This window comes from Camelus dromedarius, chromosome 27 (assembly GCF_036321535.1).
Source record: "Camelus dromedarius isolate mCamDro1 chromosome 27, mCamDro1.pat, whole genome shotgun sequence".
Classification (NCBI taxonomy): domain Eukaryota; kingdom Metazoa; phylum Chordata; class Mammalia; order Artiodactyla; family Camelidae; genus Camelus; species Camelus dromedarius.
In genome coordinates this window covers 8,920,597-8,941,087 of record NC_087462.1, presented here as the reverse complement: position 1 = coordinate 8,941,087, position 20,491 = coordinate 8,920,597, and the positions used below count along the sequence as shown (strand labels likewise).

The 20,491-nt window shown below is 49.6% G+C and overlaps 4 protein-coding genes across 4 annotated transcripts in view; 1 reads left to right on the top strand and 3 right to left on the bottom strand.

The window, feature by feature from the left end:
• Positions 1–416: 416 nt before the first annotated feature.
• FAM32A (family with sequence similarity 32 member A) lies at positions 417–5,062 on the bottom strand. The gene is made up of 4 exons (XM_010995056.3): positions 4,929–5,062; positions 4,669–4,810; positions 974–1,027; positions 417–671 (listed from the first exon to the last, which is right to left on the bottom strand). Exons 1-4 carry the CDS (start codon positions 5,000–5,002, stop codon positions 603–605), a joined length of 339 nt encoding a protein of 112 aa, XP_010993358.1. The 5' UTR covers positions 5,003–5,062; the 3' UTR covers positions 417–602.
• A 5,564-nt stretch (positions 5,063–10,626) lies between these two features.
• Positions 10,627–14,920, top strand: CIB3 (calcium and integrin binding family member 3). Its single transcript, XM_010995054.3, has 5 exons — positions 10,627–10,754; positions 10,979–11,013; positions 12,620–12,731; positions 13,717–13,864; positions 14,721–14,920. Exons 1-5 carry the CDS (start codon positions 10,704–10,706, stop codon positions 14,918–14,920), a joined length of 546 nt encoding a protein of 181 aa, XP_010993356.3. The 5' UTR covers positions 10,627–10,703.
• Positions 14,921–18,156: 3,236 nt separating this feature from the next.
• Positions 18,157–19,040, bottom strand: HSH2D (hematopoietic SH2 domain containing; the record flags this gene model as incomplete). Its single annotated transcript, XM_064479573.1, has 1 exon — positions 18,157–19,040. A coding segment is annotated over one exon (747 nt), but the record flags the coding sequence as incomplete, so codon positions are not given.
• A 1,254-nt stretch (positions 19,041–20,294) lies between these two features.
• Positions 20,295–20,491, bottom strand: part of LOC105105134 (ultra-long-chain fatty acid omega-hydroxylase) — a 13,541-nt gene continuing 13,344 nt past the window's right edge. The window contains exon 4 of the mRNA XM_064479572.1: positions 20,295–20,353. Within this exon, the coding sequence (XP_064335642.1) occupies positions 20,295–20,353 (59 nt within the window). The remainder of the gene's footprint in view (positions 20,354–20,491) is intronic.

Here is a 20,491-nt window from a genome sequence, read left to right as displayed (position 1 = left end):
TACATTCCATCCTTGCCTTAGGTGGTTCTGCTTCTCCAGCTGCACTGTCTCACTGGCCCGGTGGCTGAGGAGGCAGTCTGAAAGCCATGAAGCTGAAAGGGCCTTCCCCAGGCCCTGGATGGAAGTGCAAAAGCCCCAAGCTAGAGGGAGCTTGGAAGGGCAGCCCCTGCAGGGCCCTACAGGGGTCTACATGCTGCAGTCCATGTTGGCATCAGCTCCTTGTCCTCTGGAGTCAGGTTCATTCAGGCAAAGCTAGCTGGCTGGCTGTCACAAGAATTAGACACGACTCAGGAGTAAAACACTTTTCCATAGCAGGTACACAGAAATAATCTTAATCTCTGGATAAACTTTCAAAAATTTCCAGTCCAAACTAAAGAGGTTTATCTTCTATGTGCTACCAAGAAATCAAAAGAGAGTTAAAGGACAGTCTTACTTTAATCAAGTTCCAGAATGAGGGCAAACTTCTCTGAAAAGCACCGCTCGGCAGAAGATGCCAGGGTGTGTGTAAAAGAATGTTTCTGGAAAAAACCAAAGACACCAAACATAACCCCAACTTCGCCTTCTGCTTCCCCCGACGCCACTCCTTGTCCTGGGCAGGGAGGCTACTTCGTCCAGCTGACTTTGGGGATGTCATAGTGCTCTGTGAGTGTGTCCAGGTGTCTGTTGAAGTCCTGGGAAAGCCGAGGAGAAAGCCCGCATCAGCACAGACCCAAGCAGGGCACTGGGCATATGTGGCGCTGCCCACTCCCACTTCTCCACACCCTGTCTCTCCTCAATGAACCCCTACTCTCAAAGCCACCCAACCAGGCCTTAAGAGATGCCAGGACCCTGGTCTTGCCCTTAAATGACTCCGGGAAAGGTGGGTGAACCCCCTCTCCACCAACACTCCAATGGCTTCTCTGCCCGGCTCCTCACCTCTGGGCCAAGCCTGGTCCCCACATGGCTCAGTCTCCCCCATCAGCACATGACTTACCTCAACTCTCTGCTTGTGGGTTTTGGATGCTTTCTTCAAGATCCTTTCCATTTGCTGAAGAGAGGAGAGAAATGGAGGTGAGTCATGTGCCTGATGCAGCCCAGGTCAGCAAAAGAGGGAAGCTGGGAGCCCTGGCCAGTCTGGCCTTCACACTCAGAATGGCTGGCGGTCTCGGGGTGTACACCTTGCACCTCCCTCACCTCCACGCGGGCTCATCCAAGAGGGATGCCCCTAACACATCCCACTGGGAACCCACGTCAGCTGCCTTTTGGTCTGAGCGGCAGGAAAGGCACTAGCACTGACTTAAGGAGCCTCTGCTGGGAGCTGCACATGTGCTTCCTGCATCCTCAGGCAACTGACTGCATTCTCAGTGGGTTGAAAAACAAAGACTCAGATGGGGTTCGAGAAAAGAAGAGAAATGAGGAAAGTAAGAGGCTTGACACATAGCAGGTGCTCCAGTGACAGTCCGCAGCGCCAAGAGCGCAACAAGGTCCAGATCACCTTGAGAAGCACAGTTCTGGAATATGCATCCTGTCCCACCACAACCTGCCCCACCACGTGTCCAACACCAGTGGTACCTGGTGAGTTAAAAGCACACAATGCAGAGACAGCCAGACATGGGGATGCACCTAGCTCTCCACTTACTCGTGGATGATTGTGGCCGACTCTCTCGTTGGTACATCCCCACCCCACAGACTGAGCTGCCTGGCACTGGTGCCCTGGTGCAGTCCTCTGCCACACTGACTCTGGGCTCAGTTTACTTAACAGAATGCAGTGCCAGTGCTGGGCTGAAGCCGTAAGACCCAGCAGCCTTTCCTTTGTGTTCTTGGAAGGCAACCACCATGCAGAAAGTCTGCTGATCTTGCTGGAAAGCAAGGACCTGGAGAATGAGGTGACACATGGGGAGAGAGGCCACAGAAGGAGCACTGAGGCACGAGACATGTGATGGTGAAGCCATCTCGGATGTTCCAGCCCAGCTGGGCCTCCAGCCCCAGCTGTCACTGACTGCACTGGATTCCAAGGTAGGCCAGCAGAAGAACCACCCAGCTAAGCCCAGTCAGACCCACAAAAGGTACTGGTGACTGGACCTGGCTGCTCCCCCTGTCCCTCCTCTTCTCCTACGCTGCCTTCTCATCCTCGCTGCATCCAGGCAGCCTTCGCCAGGCTGACACTCCCTCTGGAGTACCTGCCTTGTCCATCTTTGCCTCTTCCGGCTGCCGTGAGCCCACGTGAGGCCTGAGTCTCCTCACAAGAGGCCACACTGACTTGACCAGCTGTCACCACTGCCAGGCATTTGGCGGGCCTCTGCCCTCCCTCTTCCCATTCCATGCACCGAGTTCACAGGTGCCTCGGGTGCTGTTGCCAACCCCATTTCACAGACGAGAGAAAAATGAGGACCAGAATGCACAGAGGAAGAGGGGGCTGGAGATACCAAGCCCTGTCCCTTCCACCAGGCTGGGGCCTTCCTTCCAGGAGCCATCCAGCCCATAAAGCTCACTGTGCTCAATCTAACACTTCCACGTGGGCATCTGGATTTCCAGCTGTACCTCGCTTTGCCCACACCTGCTCCCTTCTCTCTCTCACCCATCTCATCTCTTTCTGTCTTCTGGGTCAAACAAAACCCACAGCAATACTTCTGGTCTTCAATGCCAACAACAAAAGTTTCACCTGGACCTTTGCACCCTCTAGCTACAGGCCCGTTTCTCCGTCCCCTTTGACAGCATATCTCCCAAGACTTATTTCTAATCCTTGTCTCCATGTCTGCCTTGCCCCACCCCCACTTAGAAGCACTCTAATCAACCTTTCTTCCTCCTCATTCCAACTGAGGGCTCCGAGTGCTCAGCCCACTAGACCTCTTGCCAGATTATAACAGTTGATCACGTCTTCCTTCTTGAAGAACTTTCTCCACTCGGGTCCTAAGGACACGCTCCCTCCTGGCATCCTCCCTTCCCGTGCTCCTTTGAAGTTTCCTTTCTGCTACCCTATAATTACCAGAGGCCAGATGCTACACTTTTTCTGTCACTACCCCTCCTCAAGGATCTCATCTGGTCCCAGAGCAATTCTCAAATGTTTGTCTGGGCGCAGACTTTTCCTCCAAACTGCAGATTCAGATAACGAACGATTCACGAGAATTCTCCACTTGGATTTCTAACGGATACCTCAAATTTAACTTCTCTCTAAAACCAAGACCTTGATCCCCTGCTTTAGAAACCTGTTTTATGTGAAGTCCTTCCTATCTCAGTGAACAGCACCTTCATTCATCCAGCTTCTCCCACCAAATTCTCCCATCTTGGTCTTCCTTGATTCCTCTTTCTCAGTCCACAACCAATCCATCAGCTAATCTGGCCGTTCTTCCTTCAAAACCTATCCCAAACTTGACACCTTCCATCACTTCTACTACTACTGCCCAACTCTGAGCGGCCATTATTAGTCACCTTGACAGTTGCATGAGCCTCTCCCCCACTCCACCCTGAGTGCAGCAGTAAAATCCCAGCTCTGCCTCTGACTATAACTTTAAGGAAGGGACTTAAGTGCATTTACTTGTTAAATTCTCTAAACCTATGAGGTAGGGACTTGAGTCCCACTTTACAGATGAGGAAATTGAGGTGTAGAAAGTTAGCCAACTTAGCCAGAGTTACACCACCACAGCAGCAGACACAGAATGGGACACAGGTCAGTTCTGTCAAAGCGGGTGGGTCTCTCTCTCTTTTTGCCCCTCGTACGACTCAATTAGGCCTGGGAGTAGTGAGTTAACTTTCACCGATACCAGTGGATCAATCACCCAGGTCAGGGTTGGGGGGTGTCAGCCTCGGCACTACCGACATTTTAGGCCAGACCATTCTTTGCTGTGGGGGGCACTGTCAGACGTTGAACAGCATCCCTGGCCTTTACCCACTAGAAGCTAGTAGCACCGCCCTACCCCTGACGCCCAAACTGTAATAAACAAAAACGTCTGCAAACATTGTCAAATGTCTTCTTGGGGTTGGAGATGGGGCAAAAAACAGTCCCAAGTGAGAACCACTGACCCAAACTGATTATTCCCTCTCCCAAGCATAATGGGCAGAACTTATCTATCCTACACTGACCTCTCCTATCCCTCACCACCCAAATTTATTAAGTGTTTAATATCAAGAGAAGTTATTTATCAGTGGCTTTTAAATACAATATACTTGAACCTGCTGAAGTCGTCATGGAAACACTTCCTGGTGACTTACAGCAGCGAGCATGCCCATTTAATATCAACAGCTAACATTAACTGAGCATTGATTTTATGTTAGACTGAGTGCCGTTTACCGGCATGACTTCATCCGAAGTTCTTATCCCTGTTAGGTGAAAACATTATCCTGACCCCTACATATGAGGAAACTGAGGCACGGACAGATGAGTCACGGACCCAGTATCACTGGGCAAATGAGCGACAGCGCTCGAATCCAAACGGCGTCTCTGCCGCTCCGCTCTGCGGTCCACTCCAGCCAGAGGAGCTTCCTGTCCTCGGAGCTTCCCCGCCGTGGACTCTTCCTCTCTTACTCACGCAGCATCTTCTCCCCAGAATTAGGTCCTCTCTGACCGCTCCCCATCACCCGAGTGTCCGGGGGCAGGCCCCGGTTACGAGTTTCCGGGCCCTGCCTCAGCATCCACGCTGGGAGACCCGGGCCCGCGACACGGAGCATCCCTAGGCTCTCCACCCGCCTTACCCGCTTCTCCTGCATCTTTTCGAAGGCCGCCTGGGCCGGGGTCCGCTTGTCCAGACCGCGCCGCTTCTCCTCCTCGTTCTTTTTGCTCGTTCCCATCGCTTCCAGAAGTTTCGCCTTATCTTTGTCCTTCTTTTTCTTCTTCCTGGGAAGGGAGACGGGGGTAAGAAGCAGCAGTGGCGGGTCAGAGGGCAGCACCCCGGGGTCTCAGAAAGAGGCTTAAAGGGGCAGAATTCGGCGTCCCACGGGCTCTCAAGGCTTACCGCTTGGTCACGCCGAGCTCTGCGACGCCTTTCAGCTTCAGGGGCCCCTTTTGGACCTGCTCGTAGGCCTCCATGGCGCCCGTCTCAAGTTCGGGAGGTAAATGCCACACTTCCTGTTTGATAACACTATTTCCACCCGAAGGCCCGCCTCCATTCATTTTGATTGGTCGAGGTAGGCGGTGAGCGTGAGCCCTTAATCTCCAGACTCGGGCCACACTTTCGGGTTCCGGGGCGGGCTTGGAGAGTCACCTTCTCGTGCCACACTTCCGGTTTTGGTGCCCACTTCAGATTTCCCCCGCATTGGGCGCCTAGACCTGGGAAGCCGATGTGACAAAGACCCTGTTTGCTAAAACGCAATGTTTTCTTGAGTGTTTTGCGCTTATGTGGATGTTCTGTTATCTTTTTCTGACATATTTTAAGGGTTCAATAGGTAACCTAATTTTGAAAACTTAAGTACTAGTTATTTTTTCAGCTTTCGGTAAATGACGGTATTATGTGAAATATATGTTGGTGGTATTTAAAATAGTTTTAAAAATCGATTCTGTTGACGTACAATTTATAAACAGTAAGACGCACCCATTTAAACTGTACCCTTTAATAAGTATTGTCACATTTGTACACCTATGTAATCGCTTCCACAACCAAGATAAAGAACATTCCATCACCCCAAGGTTCCTTTGTTCTCTTTTCCAGCTAATTCCCCCATCCCTCTCCCCAGGCAACTCCAAATATGTTTTCTGTCACTGTAGAATATAATTGTCTTTTTTTTAAAGTTCAATATACGGGTAATCATAACGTGTTCTCTCTAGTTAGAATTCTTTCACTAGACATAACGTGTTTGAGATTCTTCCTGTTGTTTGGTATAACAGTACTTCATTTTTACTGGTTAGCGTTATTCCATTGTACATAAATGTATTCAGTTTGTTTATCCACTCACCTGTGGATAGATACCCGAGTTGTTTCCAGTTTGTGGCTATAATGAACAGAGCTGCTGTGAACATCAGTGTAGGTCTCTGTATGGACATAGATCTTGTTTCTCTTGGGCTCACTCCAGATGCCTTCATTCCTTGGGTAGAGTTGCAGCAAGGTTTGGTTTCCCTGAGAATAAAAATGTTGATTCTCTAGTCACTTTGGCTTTGAGGCTGCAATAAGAGAAAATAGTTGCATAAGGTATACCCAAACCCCTGAGCTATCAGTGTCGTAACACTTGGGACTCCAATGAGTTGGGTTTTTTTTTTTTTTTAATTCCCTGAGATCACAAGTAATTTGTTGAATAAGCAGACCTATTGTCATAATCAAACATAGTTCTCTTTTTGTTTCTTTCTATCCTTTTAAACTTTATATTTTGTAGTGTGACTCATCTTCCTCTGTGCTTTACATTTACCAAAATGTTTTGAAACTCTTTCCAAGACAGCACGTATACCTCCATCACACCTTCCTCAAAGTATGGATGGCTGAGAGAAGTCCTCCCTACCAATGACCATCTACCTCCCACAAATCTTACCTGAGTTTTGCAAGTGGCCTGAATCTCTAGCAGTGGAATTGCTGAGTCCAAAATTATGTGCTCTTGTGCATTTAACTTTGGCCTGCTGTTGCCCACATTGTGCCAGGGACCTTTTTTGGTGACGGGGGTGGGGGAGGGGATTAGCGGGTGGAAGAGGGAGAAGAAGGGAGCGTCCCCCAAATCTGGAGGAGGCCTGACAAAGAGGGGCACGGTGCCTGCATTTCCCCCTTTCTATCTGCAGGGGGAAGCAAACGACTGCCCAATTCTCCAGTCAGAGGCTCACCCTTTGGCATTCAGGAATTGATGAGATTGCCAAGTGAGCTCGGGCTTTCCCGTGCCAGCGGATGGGGGCGACCAGATGGCGCCGGCTTACTCATGCGGCCGTCCATGGCAGAGTCAAGTCCTCAGGGAGGGACAGGACAGACTCAGGTGAGGGAATTCTGTTCTCCCTCAGTCAAACCAGTGGTTTTGGAGCTCCTTTTTTTTGGCACTTTGAAGGCTGTGTGCCCTGGAGCAAGTGGCCTGACCTCCCTGAGCTTCTCTTTCCTCTTCTATAAAATGGGGAGGAGGAGGATGATGATAACAGCTAATACTTTACATGGATGCAAATGGATCATCTCATTAACTCTCACAGCCACCCTGTTACGTACACCACCCTGATTTTATAGGCAGGGAAACTGAGTCACAAACTGTATTTCAGCCTATACTGTTTCCCACTATGAGGCCATCCACTGTAAGATTCCTTAAAAAGGAAGGAAATTCTGACACAGTCTACAACGTGGCTGCCCTTGAAGACATTATATCTAAGTGAGAGATGCCAGTCACAAAAGGACAAATCCTGTGTGATTCCACTTATGTGAGGCTCTTGGAATAGGAAAATGAATAGAAATGGAAAGTAGGATTGTTAAGTGCCAGGGGCTGAAGGAGGGGAGAACGAGGAGTTAGTGGGATTTTTTTTTCCCCTGGGGGCAGATAATTAGGCTTATTCATTTTTAACAGGAGTACTGGGGATTGAACCCAGGACCTGATGCATCCTAAGCAGGCACTCTACCACTGAGCTATACTCTCTCCACAGGAGTTAGTGTTTAGTGGGGCCAGAGTTTCAGATCTACAAGATTAAAGAGCTATAGGTGTGGGTGGTGGTGATGGTTGCATAATAAGTGAATGAATTGAATACCACTGAACTGTCCACTTATAAATGGTTAAGATGGTAACTGTTGTATTTTATCACAATAAAAATATTTTAAAAACAAAGAGATAGTACAGAGATATTCTGCCTATTCTTTACTAAGTCTCCCCTGATGATCATATCTTGCATCACTATAATACAATATCACAACCAGGAGATTGACATCACTACCGGCAGGATACAGAACAGTTCAGCATCACAAAGATCCTTCTGGTTGCATTCTTACAGCCGTACCCACCTAGCCCCTATCTCTGCACTTGGGCAACCAGCAATCTGTTCTCCATTTCTATAATTTTGTCATTTTAAGAACGTTATATATGGGGAGGTTATAGCTCAATGGTAGAGTGCACGCTTAGTATGCGTGGGGTCCTGGATTTGATCCCCAGTACCTCCATTTTTAAAAAGTTTAAAATAAATTAATTAATTAAACTAAAAAAGAAAGGGGAGGGTATAGCAATTTTTTTTTAAAGGAGGGGATGGTTACAGCAAAATAAAAAAAGGGGGAGGAGGGCATAGCTCAGTGGTAGAGTGCATGCCTAGCATGCATGAGGTCCAGGGTTCAATCCCCAGTGCCTCCATTAAAAAAAAAAAACCTAACTACTACTCCCCCAAAAAACAAAAAACTAGTTTTGTTATTGTCATAATTAAAAAAAATGTATTATGAGCCAGCAATCCCTGGGTATATATCCAGAGGGAACCTTAATTCAAAAAGATACATGCACCCTAATGTTCAAAGCAGCACTATTTACAATAGCCAAGACATGGAAACAACCTAAATGTCCATCAATAGATGACTGGATAAAGAAGTTGTGGTATATTTACATAATGGAATACTACTCAGCCATAAAAAATAATAAAATAATGCCATTTGCAGCAACATGGATGGACCTGGAGAATGTCATTCTAAGCGAAGTAAGCCAGAAAGAGAAAGAAAAATACCATATGATATCACTTACATGTGGAATCTAAAAAAAAAAAAAAGACAAATAAACGTATTTACAAAACAGAAACAGACTCACAGACATAAAAATCAAACTTATTGTTACCAGGTGGGGAAGGAGTTGGGAAGAGATAAATTGGGAGTTTGACATTTGCAGATACTAACTACTATATATAAAATAGATAAACAACAAGTTTATACTGTATGGCACAGGGAACTGTATTCAATATCTTGTAGTAACATGGTTAAAAAGAATATGAAAATGAATATATGTATGTTGCTATATGACTGAAGTATTGTGCTGTACCCCAGAAACTGACACATTGTAAACTGACTTTTATTTATATATCAATAAAAATATATCAAAAAAGGTATTTACAAGCCATAAAATGCACCCTTTTTGGTGTACAGTACTATGAGATTTGACAAAGGAATACAGTAGTGTCACCAACACTACAATCAAGATAGAGAAGAATTCCATCACCCTCAGAATTCCCTTGCTCCCCCCAACCCCCCATCTGCCAGCTCCTGGCAGCCATTAATCTGTTTTCTGTTCCTATATTGTCTTTTTGAGAATGTCCTGTAAATGGAATCATCTATCAGGTAGCCTCTTGAGTCCTTTGAAAGAAATGAGTCTTCTTTCACTTCGCATAATGGATTTGAGATTCATTCACGTTATGTGTATCAAGAGCCCATTCTTTTTTATGGCAGAGGGGTAGTCTATTGTGTGGACAAGCCACAGGTTGTTTACTCATGCCCCAGGTGAAGGACGTCTGTGTTGTTTCCAGTTTTTGAAGATTATGAATAAGGCTGCTGTAAAAACGTATGTACAATTTTTTTAAAGCCGAAATACCATTCACATATCATCAAAGTCACCCTTTAAGGTTCACAATTCAGAGGCATTTAGTACATTCACAGTGTTATGCAATTTCACCATTATCTGATTCCAGAATATTTCCATCACCTCAAAAAGAAACCCTACATACCCATGAGCAGTCGCTCCCATCCCCCTCCCTCAGCCCCTGGCAACCACAAATCTATTTTCTAGCCTGTGGATTTGCCTATTCTGGACATTTCATATAAATGGAATCATACAGCATGTGGCCTTTTGTGCCTGGTTTCTTTCACTCAGTGTCATGGTTTTGAGGTTCATCCACGTTGTAGCAGGAATCAGTGCATCGTTCCTTGTTATGACTGGATAAAACATAATTACTACCCTCCTCAACCCCCCTAAATTATTTTTATTATTGTTACCATTTAAAAATGTATTTACAATCCATAAAATGCACCCTTTTCAGTTTACAGTACTATGAACTTTGACAAAGGAATGAAGCCATGTCATCAACACTACAATCAAGATGGAGAACAGTTCCATCACCCTCAAGATGGGCAGCCACTACATTGTATCCACCTTGAAGGATGCATGGTGCATATTAGCATATTAAAAGCTCTGACAAGTCCTGCAATAAAGAACAACTGTGTTATATAACCCAAATTTAGACACTGAATTGCTTTTCTCAAGCAATAGCAGCATCTTCATCCTCCTGTTCCCCCTCATCTCCAGTGCACACCTCATCTAGCTTATTCACCATTATGTGCCTAGAACTGGCTTATATCCAATGCTCAACTTTTTTTTTTTGGTTACGTTAATTATCTCATTACCTCTTCAGAACAACTCTACTAGGTAGGTACTAATATAATTTCCAACTTACAAACAAGGCTCAGAGAAACCAGATGACTTGTCTAAGACCACACCACTAGTGGGTAGAGAGCTAGAATTTGACCTAGGGTGCGCTCACAGCCTCTCCACCACCCTGCCCATCTCTCAAAGGTGCCCCATAACCCCAGTCTCACCTGGTGGTGGCAGGTGTGGTCTCCCCACTGAGGTCTGCCCTGTGACCTCCCACAACCCTTCTTGCCCTGGTGGCTGTAGGCACACCCAGGCTGTTGCCCAGAGAGCTCAGCTGTAACTTGAGTCTCACCCAGCCTGGGGGTGATGGGGCGGGTGGGCAGGTGACAGCCAGGGCAGGGACATTTGCCCAGACACTGGTGCGTGGCAGCCTGGCAACCTGTGTGGCCCTGAGGAGATTGGGGGCTTAGGCAGCGTGTTCCAGAGTATTCCAGGAGGCAGTGGTCTTCACCATGGGCAACAAGCATACCGTGTTCACTCATGAGCAGCTGGAAGCGTATCAGGTAGGGGTGATGGGCTGGACCCCAGTTCGTTTGGCAGCCTTGGTTTCCTGGCCTGAGAAATGCAGACGGCATCCCTTTGTCCCTGGTGTGCAGTCAGCCAGCGATCCTGGCGCCACTCTGTGTGTGGCAGCAGGCAGCGATGGGCTTGGGGTTGTGGGAGAGGAAGGAGGTCCCCCCTTCCCAACCAGGCAGGGTCTGGACCAAGCCAAAATCTCTCTCGGCAGGACTGCACCTTCTTCACGAGGAAGGAAATCATGAGGTCAGTCTGGGGAGGAAGCAAGGGAAGACCTGGAAACTGTCTGTATGTTGCTGGATTTGCAATTTGACGGCACTCAATGCTTCACAGGGGTTTGAGTGATAATGAGATCGCATGCATGGTCAGTGGATGGACGCCGAGGGGGAAGACTGGGAACTCGCATCTGGCCACATTGTCCTGCCTCGAGGCTGACGAGCTTGGGCTTTCTCCCAAGGGCGGCAGGGAGCCGTAGAGAGTGTGTGAGCTGGGGAGAGGCAGATCCTCCTGAGGCGAGCCTTGAAGAGGCTGGGAACCAGGGGCAGCCCTGGGCTGTGGGGTCGGCATTAAGGCTGGATCTGGGGAGAAGGCCTGAGGCGGCTGCATGTCCCTGGTGTGAGCCAGATGGGCATGGGCGGCTATTCCACCTCATCACTCGGCCCATGGAGTGATTGTCCAGAGGCCTTGACCCATGAACTTGGAGCTGTGAAACCCAAGCTGGCTGGGGTTTGGCTTCAGAGTAATCGAGGCCAAGGCCCCAGTTGTGTGGGCACGGGACATCCATTATTGATGGGCACACCTTTCACCAGTGAGCCCCATTGTCGGAGTGAGGACAGCTTGCAGGGTCACCTTGGCCATCATAATTGGATTACTGATGGGGAAACTTGAGGCTCGGACAGGGGATGGTGACCCCAGGCCCCTGGGTAGATGGGCAGAGCCCCAAGGAGTTTGAGGGCTAACATTCTGCCTGTCTCAAGCTTCTTGTTAGACAGACCTACCAAGGGGAAGAGAAGGGGGACTTGCTCAAGGTCATACAGAAACCCAAACCCAAACCCAGGCTATTCTCCGAGGGGACCCAGGACTGAAGTTCCAGATACCCCCTCCTCAAGTTCCTAGCCATCATGTGATCCAGGGGCTCCTGTCCCCCTCAGAGACAGTCCCTGGCAACTTGGGGACCTCTGACCCATCAAGGATGGGCTCCATAAGGCTGCTGCTCAGCAGGCCCCAAGGACAGTATGGCATCACCAGGTGAGGGCACTGGAGTGGAGAGCTGGCCTCGCAATCTAGGTATTGGATATGGCCTTTGGTGTTTTGCAAAATGCCTTTCATTAACCCTTTCAAATATTAGCCTTTTGTCTTTGCTCCGGGGACCCTTGAGGGGACCCTGTCCCACATGATAGAGGGAGAGATGAGGGTCTTTAGAGGCAGGGTCTTGACAACAGCCTGATGATAGCCAGAGATTCATAGATTGGCTCAGATTCTCTGAATTCTCATGTTGAATGACCTTACCTTAAGCATTCTCTTTTCTGCCAACCCTATCTGCCTGGTAAGATTCGACTCATGTTTCAAAGCCGGGCACCAATGCCCCCTCCTCCAGGAAATCCTTCTTTCTCCCTGGCTTGCTTCCCCCAATCTAATTCCTCCTTTCTCTGAGGCTGTCTACCTTGGTCCTGTCTCCAGGGGGATAAATGTGCCTGGGTCTGGCTCTGTGTGCATGAGGGTTGGGCCCAGAGCCGATGGCTCTTGGGGACCCAGCATCCTTCAGAGTAGAGTGAGCAGGTGTGAGAGTGAGAGAGGAGGCAAGCCCACCCCCCGTCTCCCAGTCTTTCTCATTGTTTCCCTCCCACACCAGGCTCTACTATCGCTATCAGGACCTGGCCCCCCAGCTTGTCCCTCTCGACTATACCAGCTGCCCTGACGTGAAGGTGCCCTACGAGCTCATTGGCACCATGCCTGAGCTGAAGGTATGCCCAGACTGTGGGGCAGGGAGGGAAAAAAACAGTAGAGATAGCCCTTGTTGCATTCCTGTGAGGTGGGTGCTGCAATTAGTCTCATTTTACAGATGAAGAAACTGAGGTCCAGAGAGGTTAAACTGCTTATTCATAGGCACAGTTAGGACATGACAGAGACAGGATTCAAACCCTGGTTTGTTGGGAAGATGAGACAGGACAATGCAGGTAAAGGGCTCAGTACAGGGTCTGTGGCATGGCAAGTCCTCATGGAACATTAGTTCTTTACATAATAGTAGCTATTAAATGCAGGTTCTTCTCAACTGGATGCTTGACACATAGTTTGTGACTCTGGAGAGGACTTGTGGGGTGAGTGACTGTGAGTAGAGATTATTTTATTACAAGGGACAGAAACCTCATTCAAGAGAGACAGAATGGGTTGGATCAACGTGAACAACAAAATGCAAGGATTGGGCCAGCATCAGGTACAACTGGAACCAGGGTCTCTGAGGATGTGTGTGGGAATCTTCCTCCATCTTTCAGCTTCTCCAGGGAAGAGGCAGCCTGTCCTCTTGCGGTGGTGAAGGGAAACCCCCAACTGCCCCAGATTTCCTCCCATCAGCTCTGCAGCAAGCAAAAATAGGTCTCTCCACCCCAGCTTTTCAGAAACTGTCTCAGGGCAGCCTCTGGTTGGCCAGTTTGAGTTACATGCCCATCCTGGAGGCACTCACGGTTGCTAGGTGAATGGAAATCTCTGATTGGCCTCACCTGGGTCATGGGACTGCCTCTCGAGCTGAAAGTGGGATCAACACCACCCAGATCACAGGAGAGGGGAGTAAAGTTGCCTAAAGTCCTCTCCAGGGACCTTGAGAGAGAGGGAGTCTTGGTGGGGGGTACTTGAAGGTTCCTAGGAAGGTGGGTGCTGACAGTGAGACCATGTGGGGCCCTTCTCCTGCCCCAGACCCTAGTTGGGGCTGGCCTCCCTGCTTCCTGTCTCTAGGACAATCCCTTCCGTCAGAGGATTGCCCAGGTCTTCTCGGAGGACGGGGATGGTCACATGACCTTGGACAACTTCCTGGACATGTTTTCTGTGATGAGCGAAATGGCTCCCCGCGACCTCAAAGCCTACTACGCTTTTAAAATTTATGGTGCGTGTAGGGCCCCGGAGGTGGGGGAAGTGGGAATAAGACCAGGTCTTGGGCCAGGGGCTGCTCTGCCATCACAAATGTCTCTCCAAGGGCTCAGAGGCCCTGCGTGGCCCTGCCCTTCACCCCACGCTGGTACCTCCCCTCCTCATCCCATTCCAGCCACACTGGCCTGGCTGTTTACCCAACACGTCAAACTCTTTCTGCCTCCGGGCCTTTGCCTCTGCTGTGCCCTTTGTCTAGGATATCTTTCCCCTGGATCCTTCTCACCTTGAAATTTAGGTCAAAACTAGCCCTTTCCCTTTCCCCCCGATTCACTCTCCCTGCCACATCCTAGCATGGAGGTCCTGGGGAATTGAACCCAGGACCTCCTGCATGCTAAGCAGGTACTCTACCACTGAGCTATACCCTCCCGCCCAGATCTGCTCACTTCTTACCAACTTTCTCTCTGAGGAGACCCAAGGGCAATGACATCGTCTGTTTTGGTCACTACTGTCTTAGTTCCTGGCACACAGTAGGTATTCAATGAATACTTGTCAAATGAATGAATGAGTGCATGAAAATTTATCACAGTGGCTGGCACACAGTCAGCACTGTGGAAATGAATGAAAGAGGGAATGAATGAAAAACAATTAGTACACGCCTGGCACATAGTAGGTGCTCAACAAATGCTTGTTGAGTGAATGATTTCCCAGCAGGTCCCTGCCCAATTCCAAAGCAAGATCCAGCTTTTACCCAGGGTCTTGGGTTCCCTCTGGGGCCTTGTCCCTCATGGGGACAAGATGCGCCCACGACTGGCCCAGCCTGCCTGCCACCTGCTGTCCCCTTCCCCTATGTCCCCATCCATTCCATGCCACAGACTTTAACAATGATGACTACATCTGCGCTTGGGACCTGGAGCAGACGGTGACCAAGCTGACGCGGGGGGAGCTGAATGCTGAGGAGGTCAGCCTGGTGTGTGAGAAGGTGCTGGATGAGGCCGATGGGGACCACGACGGGCGGCTGTCCCTGGAAGACTTCCAGAACATGATCCTTCGGGCACCAGACTTCCTCAGGTGACACTCCTTGCCACCCTACACAATCCTTTTCCACGTGTATGAGAGGGGCTCTTATGGAACAGGTTCACAGACTCCGTTTGGGAAATTTCCTCTGTTCATTCATTTGTGACCTTGGGGAACTCTCCTGCCCTCCCTGGTCTCAGTCCCTGCATCTTTAAAATGGGGATAGAGACCTTGTGGACACCTCCTGTGGGTGGACACAGCTCTTTGGGTGAGCGGAACATGGTTGGACTTCAGCCTTGTCTTGCTTGAACATTTTGCGGTGAACAGACCGTACAACTGTACTTGGCAGCCCTGGGGAGAATCAGAGCCCATGCTGTAAGGCAGATAGCAAGGGTTCAATGAGTTGATACAGGGGGCGCCTTGCTACCTGCTTTTGTACCTCCCATGAGCTAAGAATGGCTTTTACATTTTTAATTGGTTGGGGGGAAAATCAAGTAAAAATCATACTCCACAACACACGAAAGTGATATGAAATTCAGTTTCCATGTCCATCAATAGTTTTATTGGCATACAGCCACGCCCATTTGTGTACATATTGTCTACGGCTGCTTTTGAGCTTTGAGGCAGAGTTGAGTCATTGGGCAAAGTTGGAAATATCAACTATATGGCCCTTTACAGAAAAAAATTCACTGACCTCTGAGTTAGTACATGGGAAGAATTTAGAGCAGTGCCTGGCACACAGTAGGTGCTCAATAACTGTGTGTGTAATAACCATAGCTGTTGTAGTTATTACCATTGGTGGTGTCCTTGCCTGCAAAGGGCCTCCTTCCTCTAACCTGGGATAAGTAAGGCTGGTCTCTTGACATAGAGACACGAATAATGACATCAGGACAAATCTCTTGCCACTAACTGAGCATCCTCTGTGTGTCCTGCCCTGCACATTTGTCCCCTTAGCCCTCACATTACCGCCCTTTGAAGGAGAGACAGCTATTATCCCCATTTTACAGAGGAGTAACTGAGGCCCAGAGACAGGGAGCCAGTCAGCGTCTAAGACAGAGCCAGGATGCAAACTCCAGTCCAAAGTAATATGCTCTCCAAAACAGAAAGACATTTCATACAATATCACTTATGTGTGGAATCTAAAAAAAAGGGCACAAATGAACTTATTTACAAAACAGAAACAGACTCACAGACATAGATAAGAAACATGGTTACCTGGGGCAAGGGGGTGGGAAGGGGTAGATTGGGAGTTTGAGATGTGCAGATACTAACTACTGTATATAACATAGATACACAACAAGTTTCCACTGTACAGCACAGGGAACTATACTCAATATCCTGTAGTAATACATGATGAAAAAGAATATAAAAAGGAATTTATGTATATGTATGACTGAAACATGATGCTGTACAGCAGAAATTGACACATTGTAAACTGCCTAGACTTCAATTGGAAAAAAAAAGCAAAAAAAGAAAAAAATTGATGTCATCTCAACCCCCGTGGGGGTCAGGAGGGCCACGACCTAGGGTTTTTTGAGGGGGTCCATCTCCCGCTCCCGTGGCTCCCTGCCGGCCTCGGGAGGTGGTGGGAGTGTTGGGGAGGAGGAAGAGGGAAGGTTACCCACTGCCCGATGACAGACTCCTCTCCTCTTTGCACACAGCACATTCCACATCCGCATCTGAGGGTACCGCGGAGGAGGAGCCGGGCCGGAGGAAGGTGGGGTGATCCCTCATCCCCCTGTGGAATCTGATCTCCCTGGGCTTTGGGAATAAACACACATCACTGAGTCACAGCTGCTCAGAAAACAGGTTTGTCACCTTAAACCTGGCAGATGAGAGGGAGGCGGCCTAGGATCTCTCCTTCCTCTGTCACTGGGTGATCTTGGTGTGGCTGCACCCTCTCTGGGACATGAACTCCCCATTTGTTCTGGGAAAGGGCTGAATTCTAGATGGCTCTCCACTCTGGGGGCTGGAAGTGCCTCACTGTGGGTCTTGGTGGGCAGAGATGAGGTGTGGAGATCAAGCCATGCTGTCCCACCCCAGGCCTTCCCTATCCCCGATGGCTCAAGTCTCCTTTTTTCCCCTCAATCCCTGAATCCCTCGAGGGGACTAAAGCTTCATCTCCTCGTTGATTCAGTAGAACTGCCAGAGGAGGCCTCTGAGCGATGTGTGTGATGGGCATGTCATTCACCGAGGCTGGCACCACACTTTACAGTTTATGAAGCACCTGCTGGTCAGCCATCACATTGGCTCCTGTAACATTCCAGTAGGGTTGGCTGAGGAGCACTCACACTTCATTCAGAGGCAACAGAGTGACTTGCCCAAGGTCACACTTGCGAAGTCATCTGCAGAGGCAGACTTGAACCCAGGCCCACCACACTTCAGATCCCAGACCTCTACACTTTGCAGATTTGGGAAGCCCCATACTCACTTCATTCATCCTTGGGGCCCAGACTAGAGCCCCAATCCATCCAAGGAGTGGTCATTCCTGCCACCAAGATCAGCCCCCAAGGATCATTCCAGATACCTCTACTGTATGTCATTTCAAGGGTGCCCACTCCAATCCTGACCCCCATTTACTAAGCACCTATTGTGCGCCAAGGGCCGAGGTTTTATACACATTCTGCTGGTTCATCCTGAGAAAGAGGAACTGCCCTTCTCCTCATTTTCCAGATGAGGAAACAAGCCTAGAGAGGTTTAGTGACTTGCCAATGGTCACACAGCCCCACAACTCAAGATTCCGTCCAGAGGCCACCCCCAACCACAGTCCTGCACTGCCTCTTCCTTTTTAGAAGAGATCCGGTGTGTTCAGGATGGTATGGCCATAGATGGCTTCTCCCTTTCTAAAGGAAAGGGCCTCATACGCTTCTTCTAAAGCTGCCGTTGATGTCAGGAGTGCTTACTGTGTGCCAAGTCCTCTGCAAGCCTCAGCTCCTTCATTTGCACAAGAACCCCAGGAAGAAGGCATGAACAGCCCTGTTTACAGACAAGGACACACTCAAGAGTTGAGTCCTGGTGCAGGGGGTGTGGGGAAAGGGCTCAAAGTGACCGGGCTTCAAATCCTGGTGCTGACACACCAGCCATGTGACCTTGGCCACGCCTCTCCTCCTCTCAGAACCTCAGTCTCTTCTTTAAAATGTGCAGAATGAGCCTACCTTATGGACCTGCTCAGGGGTGTAAAATAATGAATGTGGAGAGACTGGTGTGGGGGCCTGGCACACAACAGGTGTCCCAGACTCCACTGCTGTAACATTATTATTATTCCTTAAATGACCAGGTCACCCCACTGGCAACTGCAGGACCAGACCCAGGCAATGTCTTTATTATAGTTCTCAGGATCCTGATGGCTAGTGGGTAGTGGCCGAGAGCAAGAGGTCGGGCGTCAGCAGCCCCCCGCAGCGAGGGTCCCAGAACCAGGGTGAATCTCTCCCCTAGCAGTAACCAGGGGCGAAGGGTGGTGGTGTGTGGTACTCCTCGGGGAGCCAGTCATCCCGTGGTTCTTTCAAGTCTCTTGGCTCTGGTTTGGACGCCTGTGAGGACAGGGCTCTCACTATTGCCCGGCGCCAACCCCTGACCCTTGGGGTCACCTCGTTCCAGCTGGCCGACCTCAAGGCCTTCCTTGAGGGGTCATCTTTGTTTCTTGAAGCCTGGGGCTGTGAGGGGCTTTGGAAGGATGTGGCCACAAAGGGGTCCATGTAGAAGTTATCTTTCCAGGCTGAGTCACCTGCCCCAGCTCCTGAGCCGTGGGTCACCCCCGCTGGCCTGGTGTCCTGGAGCGATGAGGAGTGCACAGCCACCAGGTGGGATTTCAGCTGCTGCTGGACCTTCTTGCCTGTCTGGGGGAGCATCTTGAGGTTCTTCCAGAGTTTCTGGCAGGTCTCCTCAAGAGGGGATTTTTGGGGGCAGGAGGAAGCAGCTTCCTCCATGGATGCCCCATCCAGCTCTGCCGTCGGCTTCCTTTCCTTTGGCTGATGAAGCAGGACTGGCTTTGCAGAGGCCTGAAACCAAGAGCAGGTGAGACCTGTGGCCACCCTGCCTGCCAAAGCTCTGAATCTGCCCCCCAAATTGGGACTTGGGTCCCACCTAGACACCCTGGGGCCAAGAAAGTCCCCATGAAACCCCAAACCTGATCTCACACACCATCCTCCCCCTTCAATAAATGGCTCCAGTGTCTGCCCCAGTGGTCACCTAACTTTTCCCATAAAGGTTCAGAGAGCAAATGTTTTCAGCTTTGCAGGTCATACAGTTTCTGTCTCATTACTCAGCTCTGTGGTTGTGGGAGCAGAAGCAGCCAGAGATTATATGTTAACGAGCCAGTGTGCCTGTGTCCCAAGAAAACTTTATGGACACGAAATGTGAATTTCATCTGATTTTCATGGGTCATGAAACACTGTTTTTCTTTTGATTTTTTTTTTCAACCATTCCAAAACATAAAAGCCATGCTTAGCTGGCAGCCCATATGGAAATAGGCAACAGGCCAATGTGGCCCCTTGGGTGATAGTTTGCCAGCCCCATATCTACCCGGTTTTTCAGGCCAAAGACTTAGGTGTCATTTGTGGCAGATGCTGTCAATGCCCCAGCCATACCCCTTTGCCCTGAGCATTTCAGTGCTCCCAGCTCCACTCCCAAACTCCAGCAGCAGGGACTCTGTCTGGGGGACTTCTCTGGCCACGTGGCAGATCTGAGGTACCAGAGAATGAAAATTTCCCAGGGGCAGTGCTTGACCAATGACTGATGGAAGGTGGAGGATCAGTACCCCAGCCTTGTGCCCCTCAAGTGGGATAACTGAAGTGCAGGTTCCACGCAGAGTCCACAGGCATAATCTGCTCACTAACACACCCTCCCTTGGCTGCCCTCTCTCCTAATCCACTTTCCCTCCCCAAAGCAGCCCCTCCTGGGATTGCTTTCCAAATAATGGAGGATGGGGCACTCAAGCCATGACAATGACCCTCTTCCCCTCACTCTCCACTTCCAAGGCATCAGCAAGCTCCACCCTCAGGGCTTCCTTTCCAGTCTCTCCCACCTGTCCCTGCCTCCTTCCTGCCCCCCGACAGCCCCTTCTGCAGCTGGCAGCCACACGGAACATTTAACACCATCAATCCAGTTAAGCTCAAGCTCTCTCACAGCACACCTGGAACAGATCCCAGCTCTTCCCCCTGGCCCCGAGACCCTGCATGATTGGCCCCTGCTAACCCTGGATGGCCCTTTTGCTCATGCCACTCCATCCACACATTGGCTTTTGCTGTTCTGTTTTTCACACTGAATCTCAGGGCCTTTGCATGTGCTCTGCCCGCTGTCTGGGATGCTCTCTCTGCATCTCTGTGTGGTTGGCTCCTCCTCATCCCGCCTGTCCCAGCTCTATGCCACCTACTTCAGGAGGTCTTCCCTGACTGTTCCTCTCACTCCCCTACCAGCAAACTCACTGATGTCCATCAGACCAGCCCCTGTTTCATTTCCACTACTGTCAAAACTTCTCTGCCATGCAGGGGGCCTGAAGGGCACACAGGCCTCGACCTCAGGGCATCTGGAGGTCCAATCATTCCCTGAAAAGCTGGGGTTTGTTCATTTATTCATTCATCTACTCCACAGATTCATTAGTTGAACACCTTTGATGTGCCAGGTCCTCTCT

What these genes read in the sequence shown, in the direction of transcription:
- FAM32A (XM_010995056.3), bottom strand. Translation starts at nt 5,002, where the DNA reads ATGGAGGCCTACGAGCAGGTCCAAAAGGGGCCCCTGAAGCTGAAAGGC. An exon ending in GAGCTCGGCGTGACCAAGCG is followed by an intron (nt 4,811 to 4,928) that starts GTAAGCCTTGAG and finishes CTCCCTTCCCAG; the next exon opens with GAAGAAGAAAAAGAAGGACA. An exon ending in AAAAGATGCAGGAGAAGCGG is followed by an intron (nt 1,028 to 4,668) that starts GTAAGGCGGGTG and finishes TCCTCTCTTCAG; the next exon opens with CAAATGGAAAGGATCTTGAA.
- CIB3 (XM_010995054.3), top strand. Translation starts at nt 10,704, where the DNA reads ATGGGCAACAAGCATACCGTGTTCACTCATGAGCAGCTGGAAGCGTAT. An exon ending in GCACCATGCCTGAGCTGAAG is followed by an intron (nt 12,732 to 13,716) that starts GTATGCCCAGAC and finishes TCCTGTCTCTAG; the next exon opens with GACAATCCCTTCCGTCAGAG. An exon ending in CTACGCTTTTAAAATTTATG is followed by an intron (nt 13,865 to 14,720) that starts GTGCGTGTAGGG and finishes TCCATGCCACAG; the next exon opens with ACTTTAACAATGATGACTAC.